The sequence below is a fragment of the Austrofundulus limnaeus genome, unplaced genomic scaffold (genome assembly GCF_001266775.1).
Source record: "Austrofundulus limnaeus strain Quisiro unplaced genomic scaffold, Austrofundulus_limnaeus-1.0 Scaffold2085, whole genome shotgun sequence".
NCBI lineage: Eukaryota > Metazoa > Chordata > Actinopteri > Cyprinodontiformes > Rivulidae > Austrofundulus > Austrofundulus limnaeus.
The window spans coordinates 5,583-25,787 of record NW_013954487.1 but is presented as its reverse complement, the minus strand read 5'-3'; the positions used below and the strand labels follow the sequence as shown (position 1 = coordinate 25,787).

The window sequence follows — 20,205 nt, the reverse complement described above, 5'->3', positions numbered from 1 at the left end:
ATATATATATTTCCCCCCACTATAGCTTCTTCATACATGTGGTGTGGGAGTTCAACATTTTTAATGACAGATTACTGGTCTATCCAGGTTATATCCATCTTCTACCATTTGCTCATGGTCAGGTGGCAGAGGCAACAGGTCTAGAAGAGGACCCCACACCTCCCTCTCCACAGGGACTCGCCAGCTCCTCCTGAGGGATCCCAAAGTGTTCCCCAGAGATGATTTAGAATATCTTCATCAAGTTCTGGGTCTGCTCTAGCGTCTCTGTGTCGCATGCTTGGAAAACCTCCAGAGGAAGGAGTCCAGGTGATCTCCTACAGTGGGGTGTGAAAGTTTGGCCAGCCTTGTTAATTTCTTGATATACCTTTATAAATCATTGATTGTTTTATTAAAAATATCAGTAAAATAAAGCATATAGGGGACAAACACAGTGATATTTGAGAAGTGAAATGAAGTTGGTAAGATTTACAGAAAGTGTGCAATAATTGGTTAAACAAAATTAGGCAGGTGCATAAATTTGGGCACCATAAAAAACTTAACTCAATATTTACTAGATCCTTCTTTCACAGATATAACAGCCTCTAAACACTTCCAATAGCTTCTAATGAGAGTCTGGAATGTGGTTGAAGGTAGTTTAGATCATTCTGGTTCATTCAGGTTTGATGGTTTCTGAGCATGGACAATTCTCTTTAAGTGACACCACAGATTTTCAATAATATTCAGATCTGGGGACTGAGATGGCCATTCCAGAACGTTGTACTTGTTCCTCTGCATGAATGCCTTAGTAGGTTTTTGAACAGTGTTTAGGGTCGTTGTCTTGTTGGAAGATCCAGCTCCGGTGCAGCTTCAGCTTTGTCACTGATTCCTGGACATGGTCTCCAGAATCTGCTGATATTGATTGGAATCCATGCGTCCCTCCAATATTCAAGATTCCCAGTCTCTGTGTTGGCCACACAGCCCCACAGCTTAATGGAACCACCAGCAAATTTTACTGTAGGTAGCAGGTGTTTTTCTTGGAGTGCTGTGTTCTTTTTTCCTCCATGCATAACGGCTCTTGTTATGCTCAAATAACTCTATTTTAGTTTCATCAGTCCACAACACCTTATTCCAAAATGGAGTTGGCTTGCCCTATATGTGCTTTAGCATACCTCAAGCAGCTCTGTTTGTGATGTGGGCGGAAAAAAGGCTTCCTCTGCATCACTCTCCCATACAGCATCTCCTTGTGTAAAGTGCGCAGAATAGTTGAACGATGCACAGTGACTCCATCAGCAGCGAGATGATGTTGTAGGTCTTTGGTGCTGGTCTGTGGGTTGACTCTGACTGTTCTCAACATCCTTCCCTTCTGTTTATTCTAGATTTTTCTTGGTCTGCTACTTCGAGCCTCGACTTGAACTGTACCTATGGTCCTCCATTTTCTCACAATGGAGACTGAAAGTTGAAATCTCTGATAGCTTTCTGTATCCTTCCCCTAAACCGTGACAGTGAACAATCTTTGTTTTCAGCTCATTTGAAAGTTGTTTTGAGACATGCTGTGACTCATCACAGAAGATGCAAAGAGGAGAAAAACTTACAATTGCACCCCTTAAACACCCTTTCTCATAATTGGAGTCACCTGTGTATGGAGGTCAAGGGTCACTGAACTTACCAAACCAAATCTGAGTTCCAATAATTAGTTCTAAGGGTTTTGAAATCAATAAAATGACAACAGTGCCCAAATTTATGCACCTGCCTAATTTTGTTTAACCAATTATTGCACACTTTCTGTAAATCATATAAACTTCATTTCACTTCTCAAATATCACTGTTTGTCCCCTATATGATTTATTTTACTGATATTTTTTATCCAAACAATCAAAAACCTTTACAAATATAAAGGTAAATCAGTAAAATTAACATGGCTGCCCAAACTTTTGCACCCCACTGTAAATAGACGCTTGAACCACCTCAACAGTCTCCTATTGATGAGAAGCAGTGGCTCTATTCTGAGCACCCCCTGGATAATGGAGAGGAGCTCATCACCTCATCTCTATCATCAAGCCTGGCCACCCTATGAAGGAAGCTCATTTCGGCCTCTTGTATCTGGAATCTTGTTATTTCGATCATGATTCACACCTCATTATAGTAGATGAGGGTTGGAATGTAGACAGACCAGTAAATCAAGAGTTTTGCCTTTCGACTCATCTCTTTCTTCACCATAATAGACCCAAGCAACATTACTCCGGACGAAGCACCGATCCGTCAGTCCATCTTCCCGTCCCTCAAGAACAAAACGCCCAAATAATTAAGGCCAATGAAATCCATAAAGACTGTAGAGTCAAACTCCAATGACCCCCTTTAGCTACTTTGAATCAAATATGTTCAAGTTTTTATTTATTTTATTAGGGCAACTTTGTAACAAGTTATGGCAGAGCAGGGCTTGGTCATAAATCCCAGTGAGGAGATTAAACATGAATTTTCTGGTTATTCTTGCTTTGACCTACCCTTGATTTGGGTTTTGCAAAAGTAGTGACAAAAGATACAACAAAATATAATTCTGCATTTTTAGCCTGGATGGATGGTGACATTCAAAGGTGTTTGCAGTAATATATAACACATTCAGAAACATTTTGTAAATGTCCAAATATCATTTATGCACATTCAAGGACAACAGTTCATTTTAACCTTCTGACCTTTTTTTAGTATTATATAACTAAATACTGGGGTCTTGTTGATTAGAGAAAAAAATCAGACCAATTACAGACACATAGGAACAAACTTATGAAGATACATTTATTTGAAACCAGATGTAACTATTACTGGTACACCCTGTGTGCATACATTTTCATTGATTTAGTAATAATTATCATTTCATTACAGGGCAGTTAACTACAGATATGTTTCATTGCAGAAGTTCTAACTTGTCACTGTTCGTAGCAAATTGGTCTCCAACACCATGATCCCAGCTCAGACCACTGACGAGGCTGGTCTAGGAAAGTAAAATTGTCATGAGGCTCTTCGACTTCAAGAGGAAGCATTTAAAGAAAAAAAAAATCCATCCCAAATATATTTATAAAGTTTTCTATTTAGTAATATTACAAGCTCCGAGTCAAAATGTACTTACATTCCGCAGCTGTGTAATTGTGATAAACTAGCATTGTGCCCTTTGAGGGGAAAAAGAAAAGGCAAAAGCAGAAAAGAAAAGGTAGTTTTACTCCATTTTCTGCAGTCAGGTTTAAACAGTTCATGATTAACAGCCATAATTTACAGGCTTTTTACACAAAGCCATTGATTTTAAATATACAGTCTGCTGATGATGATCCACGCGGTTGGCACACAAATTTATTAATTTATTGCACATGCTAACAACTTAATCAAAGTATTTCAGCAGGGTTTATGCCACTTCCAAATTCTGCTGTTTTGATTTTTATTTGTATTTTTTGGAAGCAGTATTATTCTAAGCATGTTTTAATAAAATAAAATAAACAACCAGTTTAACAGACTGGCTGTGCAGCTGGTTTCTCTCACAGCGCAGTCTGTTTTTACTCTGTCTTGTAAAATTCTTCATCAAGTCAGACGAGACAGAACAGCACTACTTTGTTTTAGTGTCTCGTTTTTTTTTGTGTGTGTGTGTGTGTGTGTGTGTGTGTGTGTGTGTGTGTGTGTGTGTGTGTGTGTGTGTGTGTGTTTGTAAATTGTCAGTCCTGCATTTCAACCATAAATGTTCAAAACACAACAATAAATAAAAGGAACGTGATTCATTTTATTCTGTATATAGAACTAACATTAGTGCATCCACTTCCTGACATAAAACCAGTCTGAGGTTAGTTTGCGTTCTACTGTGATTTTCTGTGTTAAAGGTCAGTTTTTGTGTAGATCCCTCTACATAACTGTGACTTATTCATTTTTTGGACATAAAGCTGACAGCTAAGGCAGTGAATCAGATTTTTTTTCTTTTTATCCACCACAACAAAGTGGCTAAAAGCTGTGACAAAGAAGCTTGCATTTAATTTTTTTAGGCATTTTAAGTTCAGTATGTTGCAAAAAAAAACAGTATGACTGACATCATCAGCAGCGTGCATCCACTGACTAAAACAAGAAGGCAGAATGCAAATATGTCAGTAAAAATTAACATTCAGTCCTGAAAAACACCTGTTTTTGATCATCTACACTGATTAACTTGCATCAAATAAAGTGTACTTATAACAACATACAGTATTTCCTCCACTGGCGAACAGTGAACAAGTGTTCAAACATATTAATGTGTTAAATTACAAGAGTGGCTCTGCTTTTCTCTGTCTGATGTAATCTTATCGTTGGATAGAGATCAAGAAAGGTTTAGGTTCCTTACTGTATGTAAGAAAGAATGGGCAAAGGGTACAGCTATACTTGACAAGTGTCAGATAAGGCATTCCTTTGAAAGACTCAAGATTTGTTTTACTTAAACAGTTAAGCAATGGAGGAGGCGAGGCTTCAGATAAGGGACGAGGATAATTTTCACCAACAGCTAGCTCTCTTGGAATTTGATCTCATTGTCTCAATGTAAGGCAAAGATCAGTGCTTCTCTGCATGCGTTAATCCAACACATGCATAATCTGCACAAAAAAACCCCACCAGACATTCAATTATCCTTCCCTCTGATCATCCAAGGCTGTGTGTTTTTCTTGTTTTTTTTTCATGCTTTTCAAGGAACACAGAGCATGCTCCATCTGTGCAACAAAGCGCATTTTTCATTCATTTTCAGATTTACTATTAATCCCTGCAGTCGGTTTCCAATGGTGCGTGGCTCTGTGTGATATCCCTTTCATTATCCTCTAGAAAAAGCAGTTTTGTGCAACCCAGGCAAAATTAGGTGTCACAGACACTCCCCCAACCACTTTTAAGAGTACTGTTGGCAATAGAGACAGAGTAATTCAACTGAGCTTTGATATGTCAGTCAACCTAACCCAATCCCAGATTAAAGTCTGGTCAGCTTCACTCCAGAGTCTCCAACAATAAGACGGGCTAAGGAAGGATGAACCTGTGGAATAATCAGAGATCAGTACCAAAGTAAAAAATTTTAGAACAGTAAATTCAGAACAAAACTGCTTTTTTAACTAACCTGTGCTTGAAGAGGCCCGTAGGGAACCAGTTCTCCATCCACAGTGAGCGTTCCCTTCGTAGACAGAGGTTGTAGCCTGAAGGCCTTGCAGGTGACATGGCTGACGTACGGTGAGCTGACAGAGTGGTGAGTTCCTCTTTCCATGGCAAAGAACAGTCTCAGCAGGGTAGCTCTGGAGATGCCTGCCCGCACAAAGGTCAGGTGGATCAGGCCATCGTCAAACATGGCCTGTGGTGCGGCATGGAGGTCGGCGCCGAGGTGGGTCTGATAAAGGGCCAAAACCAGGACGAAGTCTCCTTCAACGGTGACCCAGTCTCTGGTGGGAATGGGTTGGTCGAGGGGCGGTAGCAAGTCGTCCCTTGGTACATCAAAAGGCAGCGAGACGAATGGACGGTTCTTAAGCAGTCCTGCTGGTTCGGTGAGGTCAAAGTTGAAAGATGAGGACGGCGTGCGCAGACAGGGGGAGGGTGAGGTGGAATTTGGGGTGTTCGGACGGGGGACGAGGTAGGAGGACGAGCGAGGGGATGCACAGGAAGGGGAAGAGGGTGGTGTGGGAGACAAAGAGAGCGAAGGGAGTTTAGGAGGGAGAGAGTTTGAGTTGGAGTGCTGGAGGAGTGAGAGGGGCCTTGGACGGGAGGCATTTTGGTTTTGGTCCAGGGCCTTCTTCTTGTAACTGAAGGGAGAATGACGAAAGGGAGAGGAGATTGTGAGGGCTCTTTCTCGAGCCACGTCCAGAGGGTAAGCATCTTTTTGGAAGTAGGTTTCATTCAGATCCATGTCCTCCACCCCGTAAGAGGAGCCAGAGTCTGTGTCGGCCTTCTGACTGAGAGGCTGGCTGAGCAGAGTGTCGGCTATTTGACTCGAAGGGGCTGAGTTTTTCCTTACTACCTCTCTGGTTTCATGAAGCCTGTCCTGACATGTGATGCAATCTCCAGGTTCTTCATCCGCCTCTTGCCCCATATCGACTCTGTCACGGTCTCCCAGTTCCCTCGCATGCAACAGTCTGTCGCCCTCGACAGAACCCCCGCTGCCTTCTCCATCTTTCCCCCTCTCATCCTCCTCCATCTCACAGGAGTCTTGTTCTGTGGTTTCCTCATCTTCCCTTTCATCCTTGATCCCTGCCAATCTTTCTCTTCCCATACTGAATCCATCCCTTTCAGTCGACTCAGAACTCGTTCCAGACCTCTCCGAACTTGTCCCAGACTTCTCCTCCTCTGCTTCCAGTTCCATCTCTCTCTCCCTGTCCTCTGCCAGACTGCTGGCCCTCACCACACCGGTTCCTCTTCCCCTGGCCCTCTCCCTCCTCCTCTCCCTCTCTCTCTGCCGCTCCTCCTTTTCTCTCTCCCCGTCACCCTTTCTCAGGCTCCTCTGCTCGCTGATGCCCATGTCAGAGCAGGTGCGATGGATTGGCATTTTGCAGAAGCCCTCTAGGCCTTCCGTTATACTGCGGGAGAGGGGTCTCTTTGGTGGAGGGGGTGTGCCGTTGGACATGTTGACAACAGAGGGAGGCAGGTATGACAGGCGGCCCCTGTAGGAGCGAAGTGAAGCTATTCGCACTAAGGTGCCCAGGGTGAAGCGAGCTGATCCCAGGCCACGATACCTGGAAGAGGAAACCATTTAAAGTGGTGCAGTCCTTAGTAACACATTGAAGTAATGTCATACAACACATCAACGTAAAAACCTATGAATAGAAGAAGTGAAACAAACACCTTTCACTTTCAATGTCCACGTCAGACACAAATCCCCAAGCAACAGAAAGGAAGGAAAACAGTCTCCTGGGCACTGCAGCATGGTTGTTGTTGGAGGGAGCAGGACTTGTTGTCACAGAGACCAGGTCCATGGGTCGGACATCGCCTCGACAGAGCAAAAAGCAGCAGTTTAAAAGGAGGGGCTCTCGAAGGCACATGTCATACCTGAAAGAGATGGGGAGGCATTTTTTTTATAATTTTAGAAATTTTCTCTTCATTTTAAAGCACTTTAATCAACTTTGTAAACATTTTGATAAAGCAACGAAAATAAATGTGCTCTTGAACTGATCATTAGGAAACATATTGTGAAAATTAGCCAATTGTCCTTTCATAACAGCATATAGACTTCTAAAGGAGAGGTGCACTGATTGCAGTTTTCAGGCTGACCAATGATCACAATATTTAAAGAGTCTGACCTGCTGATTCAAATTTTGGCCAATACCGATTTTTTAGTTATGCAAAATTCACTTTTTAAAGCTTTTTTTACTCAACTTTGGGTGTGTACTTCTTAAAAAAACAGTCCTAGGACCAAAAAAAAAAATGCACCCAGGGGCATATTTACTGTAAGTAAATGTATTTTTAATGTATATTAATGACAAGTTTTATACTTCCTACATTTTGTGATGTCACAAGCCATACGACAACCCACCGGAACCTGCATTCAGCCCCTTATGGTGCGTTCACACCGAACGCGATTTCAGCGTCAGGAGCAGCAGGTTTACATACAAAGTCTATGGTGGACGCGCTTCAAGCAACGTCGGGAAGTTCTGCGGCGCCTCAAACGCGATTAGAGCAGCGCGATTTAAACGATTTGAACGATCTGAGCGTTCGACGCGCTGAGGCGCAAATCGCTGAAGTTAGAAAATCTGAACTTTTGCAGCTCGACGCGCAGCGTCAACCAATCAGAGAGACTCCACTGTGTGACGTAGCGACATATTTCCCGACGGGACAGTTTACTGAATGATGTCCACTAACCTGAAACAGACAGAGTGGAGCTCTTTAGCTGAAATGAGTGCTGCAGTCGTGTCCTGATCCACACCAATGCGTGGCAGCGACTCATCAGACTGAAAAAAATAGTCCTGAAAACGAGCTGTGAGCCTCTTCTCTGAATTATCTGGTGAATTAATTATGAATTAATTATCTGATGAACGTGACGTGCTCTGGCTCTCTGTAAATAAAGCAAAGCCACTTCCTCGTCCGACATTAAACAGCCCCACAGAGGAGGGAGGGGCGGGGCGGCTGTCGCCGTGCAGCGCAGCTGTCCTGCGTCTGACCTCAAAGTGCACAAGCTTCAAACTTCAGCGTTGGCTGCGATTTTGACGCTGAAATCGCGTTCGGTGTGAACGCACCATTACCTAGCAACCCCCGGGTGAGGCTCCACCTCCAATATAAAAAGCTGTCATGGTTGTTGTTGTGTAATGCGCAGCTCAAATCATAACAAGCCTTCCAATGGGGCAATTGGGGAGTGTTGGACCAAAGAGCAGGAGACAAGGGTTTGAGACTGACACGGACACAAACAATTTAATTATTTATTTTTGTTCGTTATGAACATGTTTTCTCATGTACCTCTATTGTTTTTAGCTTTAGCCTATTTGTTCGAGTTTCTGAGGTATTTTGACCGCTGCTGCTCCAATTACCTGCCCTAGTAACAGCATGCAGAGTGAGCGCAGAGCTCCGACAGAGAAGGGGGAGAAAATAAATAAATAAAAGCTGCGACCACGACTCTGCCTCTGGGTCTGACTTAGGGTCTCATATATACGGTGGTACAACGGAGCTTCTGCTATTAGTAGCCATGCTAACGTAAACGCTGGCTCTGGAGGACGGAGTTTGGAGGGCGTTACCAACAGAGCTCATTAACATAAACAACTCATTCTGAACGGAAGTCAGAGCAGGCAGAACTAGAAAATGGGAAACTTTATTATCTGAGAATTATTTTGTGCATTAAATTGAATGAACATATCATAAAAAATTCTAGGACCTATAATCGGTCTCCTTTAAGTGACAGGTGTTATAAAGTCACAATACATTTTCAATGTTCCAATCTTATTTTATTGAAAATCATTGAACAATACCCTTGAAACAATACAAACTTTTTTTTTTACCATTAGGTAGTGTTCACAGCCAAGCAAAAGGGGACAGTGGCCGATTTTCAGACCTTTGATGAGGTAGATGAAAAGCCAATCTTTTCCACCGATTTTACCTAACTATTGTCCAATCGCTGTCTCCCAAAGTTAAGGAAATCTAATCTACTAGCATAACAGTGCATAAACTCTTAACTCAAAGTAAACAAAATTCAACCTTCTTATCTTTGCGCCACACACTGCGCTACATGCTGCAAAACATCAACGTCATCCATATATTTTCATTAACAAGCCTTAATTAGCTGCTAATGCAACGCTTTGTGTTGTCCTGTGGTTTATATCCCCAATTGGAAAATCTGACTTATTGTGATTGCTCTGCTCACCCTGCGTAATGGTTGATGGAGCCAGCCAGTGCATTCCCAGAGCCGCAGGGCAAAATGCCAACAGGTGTTTTTATTGCTTGTTCCCAGTCGGGACGCTCCATCAGCCCATTAATTACCTACAGAAACACCAGAATATTAGGAAATCTTACAAGTTAAAAATGACATTTCAGAGTGACTAAACCTGCAACAAGAGTGTCTCACTTCATGCAGCAGGCCATCTCCAGAAACAATGACGATGCCGTCCCACTCTGTGAGTGAGATGTCTCTGATAAGTTCCCTTGCGTGGTTCTGGCGTTCTAAAACACAAGAAAAAAGTCAACGCCTGTTCTAAAACGTTTGCTCGTTATGCTGTTGGTGGCAGTGCTGTGTCACCTGTCTGTATGAGGTTGTAGCTGATGTTTGCCTCTCTGATCATTGGCAGGATGTGAGTCTGACACCACTGCATCGCCTGGCCCCTTCCACTGAATGGGTTGACCAATAACAGTAGTCGCCTGGGTCGAGGTAGCAGACTTCTTGAAAATTCTGAACAAAGTCACAAAAATGAATGCTTGATTTGATTTATTGATTTAACAGGAAAAGATTACTAAAAATCAAGCCTGACTCAGCATAATTGCTGTTTTACAGCAGGCTCCTGTTCTGCAGCGCATAAAACACTCAGAAATACAGCATCACAATCACATCATTATACACCATAGACACAAAGACAAGCATACCAATTAATATTTGCTTAATAGTTGTTAACGCCAGTCAGCTGGAATATAACCTAGAATAATATCTTATTGTATAAGCAGGACCAATAAAGAAGTAAAAATATATAATAATAAAAAAACTCAGGAAGCTTTACAAAACAAACAAATAAAAATGTAAAACATGTATTCTGCAGCTTATCAGTGTTTGATACTTTTAATCCCTTTTGTCCAAAAATGTGTTCCTGTATTTACAAGGTCTTGGATCACCATGACACTGAGCTATAATTAGTAACAATCTACAAAGAAAGACTAAACCAAAGCTAAATCAGGCAACATGTTGTAAATATTTTAACAAATTTAATTTTAAAAAATCACTTCCAGCCAAACTGAGTCAGTTTTACAAAAACCTGGAACAACAATTTTTTTTTGTTACACAGTTAATAAAGCCACTCAGATGAACTGAATAAAAGCTCAGGAGTCTTTAGCAGAAACATATTAAATATTTTATAGGTTGCAGCAGCTTAGTTCAAGCTAAAACAACAAATATTTTAAAGTTTTACAAAGTATCTGACAGTTTTTTTTTACTTTGGGCCAGAATGTGTGAAAAACATTTGAAGACATTGTTTTGGATGCCAGGAGACTGTGGTCATTTTTCAGTTTCAATAGTCCACTCACTTTTCCTAAGGCTATTGATGGAAATGTCATCATCTGAGCGAAAATGCAATATTTCAACATTTTTTCTGAATGTAGTTGTAACTAAAGTATTCATATGATATTTAATCACTGTTTGAACTTTTTGTTCAGGGGTGCTCAATCCTGGATCTGGTGGACCGTTATCCAACATGTTTTACTTGTTTTCTCTGCTTCAACACACCTGACTCAGTGATTGAATTACCTCTTCAAGTTCTACAGAAGCCTGTTAATCATCCTTTCATTAAAATCAGGTGTGTTGGAGCAGAGAAACCTTTAAAACCTGGATAGTGACCCTCGAGGACCAGGGTTGGACACCCTGTTCTTGTTAGAACACAACATGTTTCATTAATGATCCATCTCTAAAAAGTTCTATTACAGAAACATCAGTATTATGTTGCATCACTTTGACATTCATGACATGTTGCTCAGACGGACTACAGGTGAAGGAGACGCTCACCTGTGTTCGCAGTGACGACCATGTCTCGGAGTAAACACTGCACAGCAACTGACCACCTCTCCGCTTCGAGCCTGCTCTCTGCCAGGTAGGCCCGGACCTGCCTGCGTCTCGACACCCCCTTCCGTCGTTTTCCTGGAGGGTACCAGTACAGCACTAGAAGAGGCGGCGCTGGGGAACGAGGACAACTGCACCCCACCAGTTCAGATAAAGGCAGCAGGAGACGAGCTTCATTTCCCGCCCGTGGCAACAGTCGCTGAATGTGGATGTGGGAGTGGGTAAGGGTCAAGGCATAGTTGGACGCTGGAGCTGGAGGGGAGGAGGCAACGGGGGAGAGCCCTCCAGAACCACCGGGGCTGTTTGGGCGGCTGTTCTTGTTGTTGCTGCTGCCCGATCCCCAGCTGGCAAACTGGCCGTGAAGGAGGGCTTCCTCCGGAGATGGCGAGGAGAGGTCCGGGGATCGCATCCCCGCTGTTCGAGTGGACAAAGTTTATCAGTCTAACAGTAATAGTCTCTGAAATCCAAGAGAGAGGAATTTGGCAGATCTTCAAGATTTCCAGGCAAAAATCAAAAACTCTGAAAACTTCAAAATCATTCTTCAGGTTAAAAAAAATACATTTTGTTCCAGTGTGTCTGTTTAAGATTAGGTCTTCATTTGAAAAGGAGAAAAACAAAACTTCCAGTTAAAAAAAGTCACTTCTTAAGTGTAATTATCCAGTGAAGATGAGAAATCTCCCATTGCAGTTTGAAAGGAACAGCTGTTAGCTTCAACAATTTCCTGCCTCTTTTTAAAATGAACAGAAAAATTCAATGCAACAAGTCAAAACAAAATTAAACCGAAACATTCCTCACAAAATTTGCTTAAGTATAAAACAAATGTTCACTTTAAAGCTGCCTTTTGTAAAACAATTCAAGGCAGCAGAGCAGCTGATTAACATTAACAGTAAATCTTCTTTTTAAATAATTAAACAAACAAACAAATAAATCACTTAACTGAAATAAAAAAATATTAATAAAACAGTAAGACAAAACACGTCTTGTTTGCACAAGAAGGCTCGAAAAAGTTAATCTGGACAAATTGTTTTGCGGTCTGAAGTGAAACGAATGCCACAGAGATAGGACAAGTTCCTGTTTTTTAAGACCTTTGAAACGTCTATTGCTATCTCAAATCTCAGTGATAAATTAGAGGTGAACAAGAGGAGTGACAAGACAAATCCAGCAGACAGTAGTGCGATAAATTAAACGTTTCATGCAAGAAAATGGTGACAAAAAAAATAAGCCAAAAAAAAAAAAAAACACAATAAGAAAAAACAAACAACAAACAGACAAATCCAGGCGGGTCCTTCGTTTATGTCATTTTAAAAGTCCTTGAGTTAAGTCTCACGTTCCCTCCCAAACATCTCTGTCCCTGTATGAGGGGAAAAAGAACACATTTTTTAGAGCAGATAGTTAAAAAATATTAACTCGTAACTAAACAAATTTAACTTGTTTACCTCTAACACACCTGAGCTTTACTGAGCAGAGAATATTTCTGTAGCAGGTAACCATTAAGGGAGGACCCGAGATAAGCAGAGGAGATTGTGAGAATGGGGTGAAGCAATACAGGCTCTGCCATGCCCGTTGACCTTGTGTGCGTGTTTGTTTGTGTGTGTGTGTGTGTGTGTGTGTTGTATTGACTCACAATCACACATCCTCAGCCGCCTTGCTGAGACACCACATTATTTGTGTTGAAAGCCTGTGAGCACAGCTTGTTGGCATTTTCATATTTAGAGCTCTCGTCTGACGTGATCTGTGGACAAAGTGTCTCTTTCGCAATCTGGTTTGCTGACCTAAACTGGATTATTTTTCTTGGTTAAGCAACATGCAATTATATAGCTCAGCTAAACTTTTTCCCCCAATTTATCAAACACGTTCACATGAACCTGATGAATCTGTAATGGTTTTAAGAAACTGGACTTTTTACAATGTGGCTGCAGGAATTCTGGCATTTATCAAACTATTGTGTACCAAAGGTTAAAACTTCAGGTCACCAGAGTTCATATCATTAAGAGATTTGAATAAAATCCCTAAAATCACGCGACTATTTGCTAAGGGAAGTTTGGTAAACCATAAATGAACAGCCTGTTAAGTCAGGAAACACTGCAAGCTTTAAGTGCTGACCAAATCAATATGTTCTGCTCTGATTAAACTTTACAATGTGCCTCACTGATGCCTCATTGTTGCATCTTTTCGTCCTTGAAGTCCAGGGTGGGGACACCCAGATATAATAACACAAACAGGCTAAATTTGTCATCCACACAATAAAGGCTGCTGATGGTTGAGTTAAGATGTGGTCATTTCATGAACACAGGGGCATTAAGTTTACAAATAGAAGCATTTAGAACTCAACCAGCAGTCCAATGGTATGGAAGCCAAGAGGGACAGTTTTCTGCTTATATTTCCTGGTTATCTCGTAGGGCTGTGTATTGGCAAGAATTTGGCGACACGATACATCTCATAACAGAGGGGTCACGATACAATATATCCCGATATATTACGATACTGTAAGCAAGGCAATATATTGCGATATATTGCAATTTTTTTTTCCAAAAATTCTATTAAATAAAAACCTCTTACTGAAAAAACAAAAGAAAAGCAAATGTTTACCTCCAATACTAATGCTACCCTTACTCTCTGGCACTCAAGAGGTAGAGGAGCCAAATGGCTCGCTCACTGCTACCAACTAGTGGACAGAGGCTGAACTACAACACAGAAATGAACGGTTGGCAAGAAGGTTGACATTTTAAACCTTAATTAAAAATCGATACAGGACTTTAGAATATCGATACAGTATCAGGAAATGAAACATCGCGATATTTCAGTGTATCGATATTTTCTTACACCCCTATTATCTCGTGATAGCTATAACAAGGACCGTTTTCCCGTGATAACCAGTTACGGTTTTCCTTGTTTATAATTCAGTAACCATGGAGACGACCCGATCACCGATAAAATTTATTATATTTATTATAACAAGTTCAAGATGACTGTGTAAACTCCTGCTGAGCTGCAGTCGGGCCAGCCGTCTGCTTTAATGACGAGGGCTGACATGAAAGATAACTGTAAAAGACAAACATCACAATTTGAGTCAGTCAGACAGACAGACAGACAGACAGACAGACAGACAGACAGACAGACAGACAGACAGACAGACAGACAGACAGACAAGGCTGTCTCCATGGTTACTGAATGATACACAAGAGGAAAACCATCTGGAAATTAACTTATCTCGACAAAACGGCATATGGACATATGTCGTTTTCACGAGAAAACCACGGAAAATAATTATGAGCAGAAAATGGTCCCCCTCGGCTTCCGTATGATGGTCTTTAGCGGATGTCCTAAGTTTGATGATATTGTCCACCCTAAGCAGGACAGGCTATTAGCCGGGTAACTTGAACAACATCAGCAAAAACTATTAAACAAAATACAGTTTTTACCATTGTTAAATGTTTTTATATACGAGTGAATAAAGTATTTAAAGACGTGGATACATAATACACATAAAACAAAAGGAAAGATGTAACAAGTACAGATCGAACTTAACGTGAGCTAGCATGAATAAAGACACTGATGTTTGCTTCTGGTTTGACTTGGTTAAAGGGGTATTTCGCTGATTTTGGGGTCTGTAAGCCACCTTATTTTAAAAAATCTTAAAACATGGACTGAATTATCTCACGCTATGCACAGACTCAAATACGGTCTGTATAATGGTGAACATTTTTAGTATAAAAAATAAAATGATCAATGTAGTCATTATTTTTGACATCATTTCATAAAAGACAGCTTGTTAAAATATATATATATTTAATGTAGGTCAATCTAGTCCACGTTTTCCATACTGTAAAATAGTACATTTATTTGTGGTTCGCTGAGGGCCGTTTTCTTAGATGACCAATGTGAAATAAGAGTGAAATAGTCCTTTACCACCTGAACGTGCTGGAAGCCACGAATCAAAATCCAACTTCAGACTAAATGTTAACTGTGGTCCGTCAGTATTTTTCCTGTTAGCAGTAGCTAACAGTGAGCTAGAACCCAAATCAAAGTCAGCTTACCTCACCATTCAAATGCATTTCCTTTGAAAAATAGTGGACGATTCATACGTACCGTCTCAAATCCCGGCTAACATCTTTAAAATTATTTCCATAACAAATTAGCATGTTAGCTACCGGCCAGGGCTTTAAGACCACGACTGACCACTCTGACAAACACGACGGCCAGTTACTTTTTAAGTTTTAAATAAACTCTCAGGGCATTATTGTTAGAAGCCAAGCTATGGCCAAAAAAAGTTATAACAAAGTCTCCTTTACCTCATCCTGCCCCCTTCTCCAAGACGAGCTGGTCTCGGACTGAAAAAAGGTGGCTCGGAGCAGGAAGCGTCTGGAGACGAAGCAGGCAGCAGCAGCTCTGAGCGGCGGAGAGGAAACCCAATGATGGTAAGAAAAACACTGACTCCCACCGACATTCTCCAATCATCGTCAGACCACCACTTCCGGACTGAGATAAGCTTTCATAAAAAGCCCACCGATGAATGCTTATCAGAACATTTATTTACATTAAAACCACAGAATATGCGCCAAGAATCAGAAGAGGGAAAAAGTCTTGTTAAAAATAGCCAACTTTTTTCTATGAAAACGTGTGAGCTGTTTAATAAAATACACAAGACAGAGTTTTTAGTACAGCCAATCTTTTATTTGTCAGATTGCACGGAAAACAAAAACAACAGACTAGTTCTTGTAACCACGGCTGGATCTGCGACCGCGGGCTCTCTCAAACTTCCTGCCCTTGGAGCGGACGTAGGGCCTGGAAGAGAGAAAATACAGATTTAATTTACTCCCATAACATCCGTCAAGCACATTCACCTTTAAGAGTCTTTAGTTTAAAAATGGGAATATCTATCTACAGGCAAAAATGTGTATAAGGCTGAAACATGGTCAGCTTTATATCATAAACAAAAGGTTTAGAACTCAAAAATCCCTAAAACCATTAGAACATTGAACATTTTTTAAGTTAAAATATCAGATGAAGCCAACCGTTAAGTTTCTGACTTAAATGCAGTTTTGATGATGCTCAACATGCTCAAACATTAAAATACACCTTGTTGTTCCTGTCTACCACTGTATACCACAGTGGCTCTTAAAATTTGACTTGAGTTCCTAACTACTGCTGTTTGATAGCACCTTTAATATTTGAAGGAGCTTCATGATCAGTTCATGTGTCCCCTTTCCTGAAGAAGCTTTGAACCTCTGCTGGAGCTCTTATCACAACACAACCAGCACACGACAGATGAAAAACATCTTGGGATATTATGACAGATTTACTGGTGCATTTTGAAGTCTCATTAGTTTAGAGGCCCTCATGATGGGGTTGCGACTCTTAATGGTTCCATGAGGTACTGCAGGGGGTTAATTAGACATTCAGAATCAAATGCACAGTAATAAGGCATGTAGTACTAAGCATAATATTAGAATAAATTATAAATAGATAACTGGTGTGGGGGTGGTGTGTCCTTGCTCCATCTCTACATTACTTTAGCCCCGTCTCCATTGTCCTGTTCAGGAATGTGTGTCCCTCACTCTGTGGGCGTATCAGCATGCATCTTCAGACGTTGTTTTATTGCCTGGTATTAAGATTTTTTTTTTTTAAGTTGTGGTCCTGTTTATAACTGCATGAGTAACAGTGGGCGGCCAGTTCATCCGAAACCTCCCGGGAAGTATGCTCATTTCAGACGGCTACATCCAGCTCTAAATGTGTGCACTCATCCCTGCCTCTCTCTAGGAGGAGTTTGCAAGTTCTGCCTTGGCTCAGCCAGTCCACAGGCAGAGGTCTGCCAACGTCAAAGTCGTAACCATGCAATACTCGGTTCTACCTGCTTGGAATCACCTTGGAGGTAGTTCTCAAAGCACGGTTGGAAACAGAAATGACATGAGACATTTGGCTGAGGCTGAACTGAGAACTGCATACACAGGCACGCCTAAGGAGAGTGGTTCACAGACTGAAAAATGTTGAAGACCCCCTGGTCTTCTTCACATTCGATCAAATCAAGCCTTTGTAAATACTACATCTACCATAAAAAATGACTAGATGAAGGTAAACTGTCACTTGGAGTGAGATAATTAACACTAAATATTAAGGAAGGGCTTCATTTTAAAAATGTCGCCGAGTTTTTTATTCAGTATGTACATACTTGGTGTGGCTGTGAGGAGTTCCAGGGGCTTTTCCAAAGTGCCTGTACACCTCTCTGCCTTTGCGGGGTCCTGAAGGGAAGAAGCGACAGCAGCAAATAGAATCAGAATTATTCTACACATCATCACAGAGTCTAACAAAAATTTACACATTTTCCAGATTTTGATCCACAAAATAAAAGTTGCAGAGGCTTGTGACCAACTTTTGCTGTTCAAAATATACAAACACTGCTAAAAAGCAATTTAGCTAAAAGCTTCAACTACATCATTTTATTTACTACTGTTTTTATTTCTTTATGAACGTTAAAAAAGGTAAACACATTGACTGTCACATGGGTTACAGTGGAAAAAAATACCCCCCCCCCCCCCAAAAAAAAAAAATCAGTTAGGGGTTAGGTTTTCCATGCTTTTCATACAACAGAGAGGTACACAAGTGGTGCTCTGTGTTGGTTTATTCTCTCTAACATTAAACCAGGAGCATGAGAATCACTGTAATGTGTGTGATGGGCACACCAGTGATGGGTCTGGGGGTCCTCTCTCAGAAAATTTTGAATTTATTAAATGCAGTTTCCTGCATTCTGGTGTATTTTACAGATTCCTAAACATTTACCTACATAAAAACACTTAAATAACTAAATTAGACAGATTATTCATTCAATTAGTTGCATCACCGTGTTTTTAAACTCACTGCTATAGCCATTATAATGAAATTACTGTAACACAATTTATCACAAACAATGATTTTAGAGAATCATTTTACATTTATATTGTTTATTCTAGGGCTGTGTATTGGCAAGAATTTGGCGACACGATACATATCATGACAGAGGGGTCACGATACGATATATCCCGATATATTGCGATACTATAAGCAAGGCGATATATTGCGATATATTGCGATTTTTTTTGTCCAAAAATTCTATTAAATAAAAACCTCTTACAGGGGAAAAAAATGAAAAACCAAAATTCATTGTCTCAGAAAATTCTAATATTACACAGACATACTTTTGATACATTTAGCTGTGCTCTGCTTTGTTTGTYTTTTATTTTATTTGTTTCATATTTCTTATTTCATCCATGTTTTCAATTATTAGACTAAATTTGCCAATAAATAGTTTGAAAATATATTTTTTGCTGCTTTTAGTTTTTAATATTAATTTACAATATGGTCACCCAACACTTAACAATGGCCTCTACCTCAAGAGGTAGAGGAGCCAAATGGCTGGCTCACTGCTGCCAATAAGTGGTCAGAGGCTGAACTACAACATAAAAATGAATGGCTGGCAGGAACGTTGACATTTTAAACCTTAATAAAAAATCAATACAGGGCTTTAGAATATCGATACAGTATCAGGAAATGAAATATCGCGATATTTCAGTGTATCGATATTTTCTTACACCCCTAGTTTATTCTTGATTTAGTTTTATTTGTACAGAACATGCCATTGTGCCAAGCAATGACACTCAACTGCATGTTTAAAACTAAGAACATTAAAAACTTTACCCAATAAACAGATAAAATATTGATAACCAACAGTGAATTTAGGAGGTATTTCTTTGCCTGATTTAATGACGGGTCCACTCATAACAAATATGGAAAACTGATACATGGATGTTTGGAACTGTTAGAACACTAACGATGGATTGATTGATTTTATTATAGCAAATATCTGTCTGGTGCACAGAACAAAATAGCTTCAAAATACATGTTTTATTAGACAGATTTATTCTTTTAAATTACTATTTTTTAAAACAGTTATTTAAATTGTTCAAGCTCATGTAATCATTTAATACTGTTTATACATATATGATCATTTATTGAATTGCATTTATCACAGAGCAGCCCTGTCACAGTATGGTTCTAAATATAAACAAGCAGTGAAAAAATGAAAGTTGTATATTTATGATAAAACTACATTTGAAACATGCTCTCACCTGGAGAACATGGTGCTGTTCTCCTGGTGAGGATGATAAGGTCAACGTTAAACAGAGATTCATCTTTGCTATGGGGCAGACCATCGCTGATGCATCCTTGCCAGCGATGGGTTTATATTTGGCACTTAGGTTATTGTAGTAAAATAGGACATGTGGCAGAACACTTTATAACTTGTGAAATGTTGTAGGAGAGCAAAAGCATGACGGACAAAAACTGAATGTTGCGTGTCGCGCACAGCCTTTGCACGAGGAGCTTGGTCACGCATGCAAAGTTGGACATATCTGTTGGATAACGGCACTCTGAGCACAAATATTTAATATAAACTTTTATAGACTAAAGTCCAAGAAGCAAAATAAGGGAGGAGAGGTTTCACTCACTCAGGACTGACAGCTGCGCTGCTCCTGCAGACTGCTAAACCTGCAGGCTTTACTGACCCGCCCTGTTCTGCTCTGATTGGATAAAAGTGCTCTGGAGTTTGTTTAAAGTCGTGGCGCGTTTAGGGGTAGACTGGGCAGGTTTAACAATTCTACAACAGAAAACAACCAGAGTTGTTGTTTTTTTCCCCTCCTCCCTAACAGATGACGGAAATCCGTCCTGGCCACGTTCAAAGTAGGGCTGCACCCATTAGTTGAAATTATCGATGACGTCGATTATGTAAATTTATTGACGCAGATTTTTTATTGTTGATTCGCTGTATTACATAACCACCATGTGAATGTTCATGCAATTCCATTTCGGTACCTAAATGCATCATTGCGACCGTATTGGCATAAGAGTGGTGAGTTTTCCATGCTTGTCCTGAATGCAGCATCGCGCAAGAGCGTAATGATGTCAGCAACCGCTGCTTCAGTTCAGTCTGAAGCTTGAAAACAAGCCTCGCAGCTCCTGGAGTAAAATTTACCAAACAGACCGCCTCTGAA

The 20,205-nt window shown here is 40.5% G+C and overlaps 1 protein-coding gene across 2 annotated transcripts; it reads right to left on the bottom strand.

Annotated features, from left to right (window-relative positions):
- Positions 1 to 2,748: 2,748 nt before the first annotated feature.
- On the bottom strand, positions 2,749 to 15,581 carry sphk2 (sphingosine kinase 2). 2 transcript variants are annotated; one of them, XM_014034378.1, is made up of 8 exons: positions 15,475 to 15,581; positions 11,129 to 12,533; positions 9,662 to 9,811; positions 9,491 to 9,585; positions 9,290 to 9,405; positions 6,787 to 6,990; positions 5,078 to 6,677; positions 2,749 to 4,996 (listed from the first exon to the last, which is right to left on the bottom strand). In XM_014034378.1, exons 2-8 carry the CDS (start codon positions 11,589 to 11,591, stop codon positions 4,934 to 4,936), a joined length of 2,691 nt encoding a protein of 896 aa, XP_013889832.1. In that variant the 5' UTR covers positions 11,592 to 12,533; positions 15,475 to 15,581; the 3' UTR covers positions 2,749 to 4,933. The 2 variants fall into 2 exon arrangements, with proteins under 2 accessions (XP_013889832.1, XP_013889833.1); XM_014034379.1 differs by lacking the exon at positions 15,475 to 15,581 and adding an exon at positions 15,272 to 15,453.
- Positions 15,582 to 20,205: the final 4,624 nt, after the last annotated feature.

Bases quoted from the DNA above. Each gene is read 5' to 3' on its own strand.
- sphk2 (XM_014034378.1), bottom strand. From the start codon at position 11,591: ATGCGATCCCCGGACCTCTCCTCGCCATCTCCGGAGGAAGCCCTCCTT. The intron at 9,812-11,128 runs GTGAGCGTCTCC...GACTTTGTTCAG, and splicing joins GGTCGTCACTGCGAACACAG to AATTTTCAAGAAGTCTGCTA. The intron at 9,406-9,490 runs GTGAGACACTCT...GTGTTTCTGTAG, and splicing joins GAGATGGCCTGCTGCATGAA to GTAATTAATGGGCTGATGGA.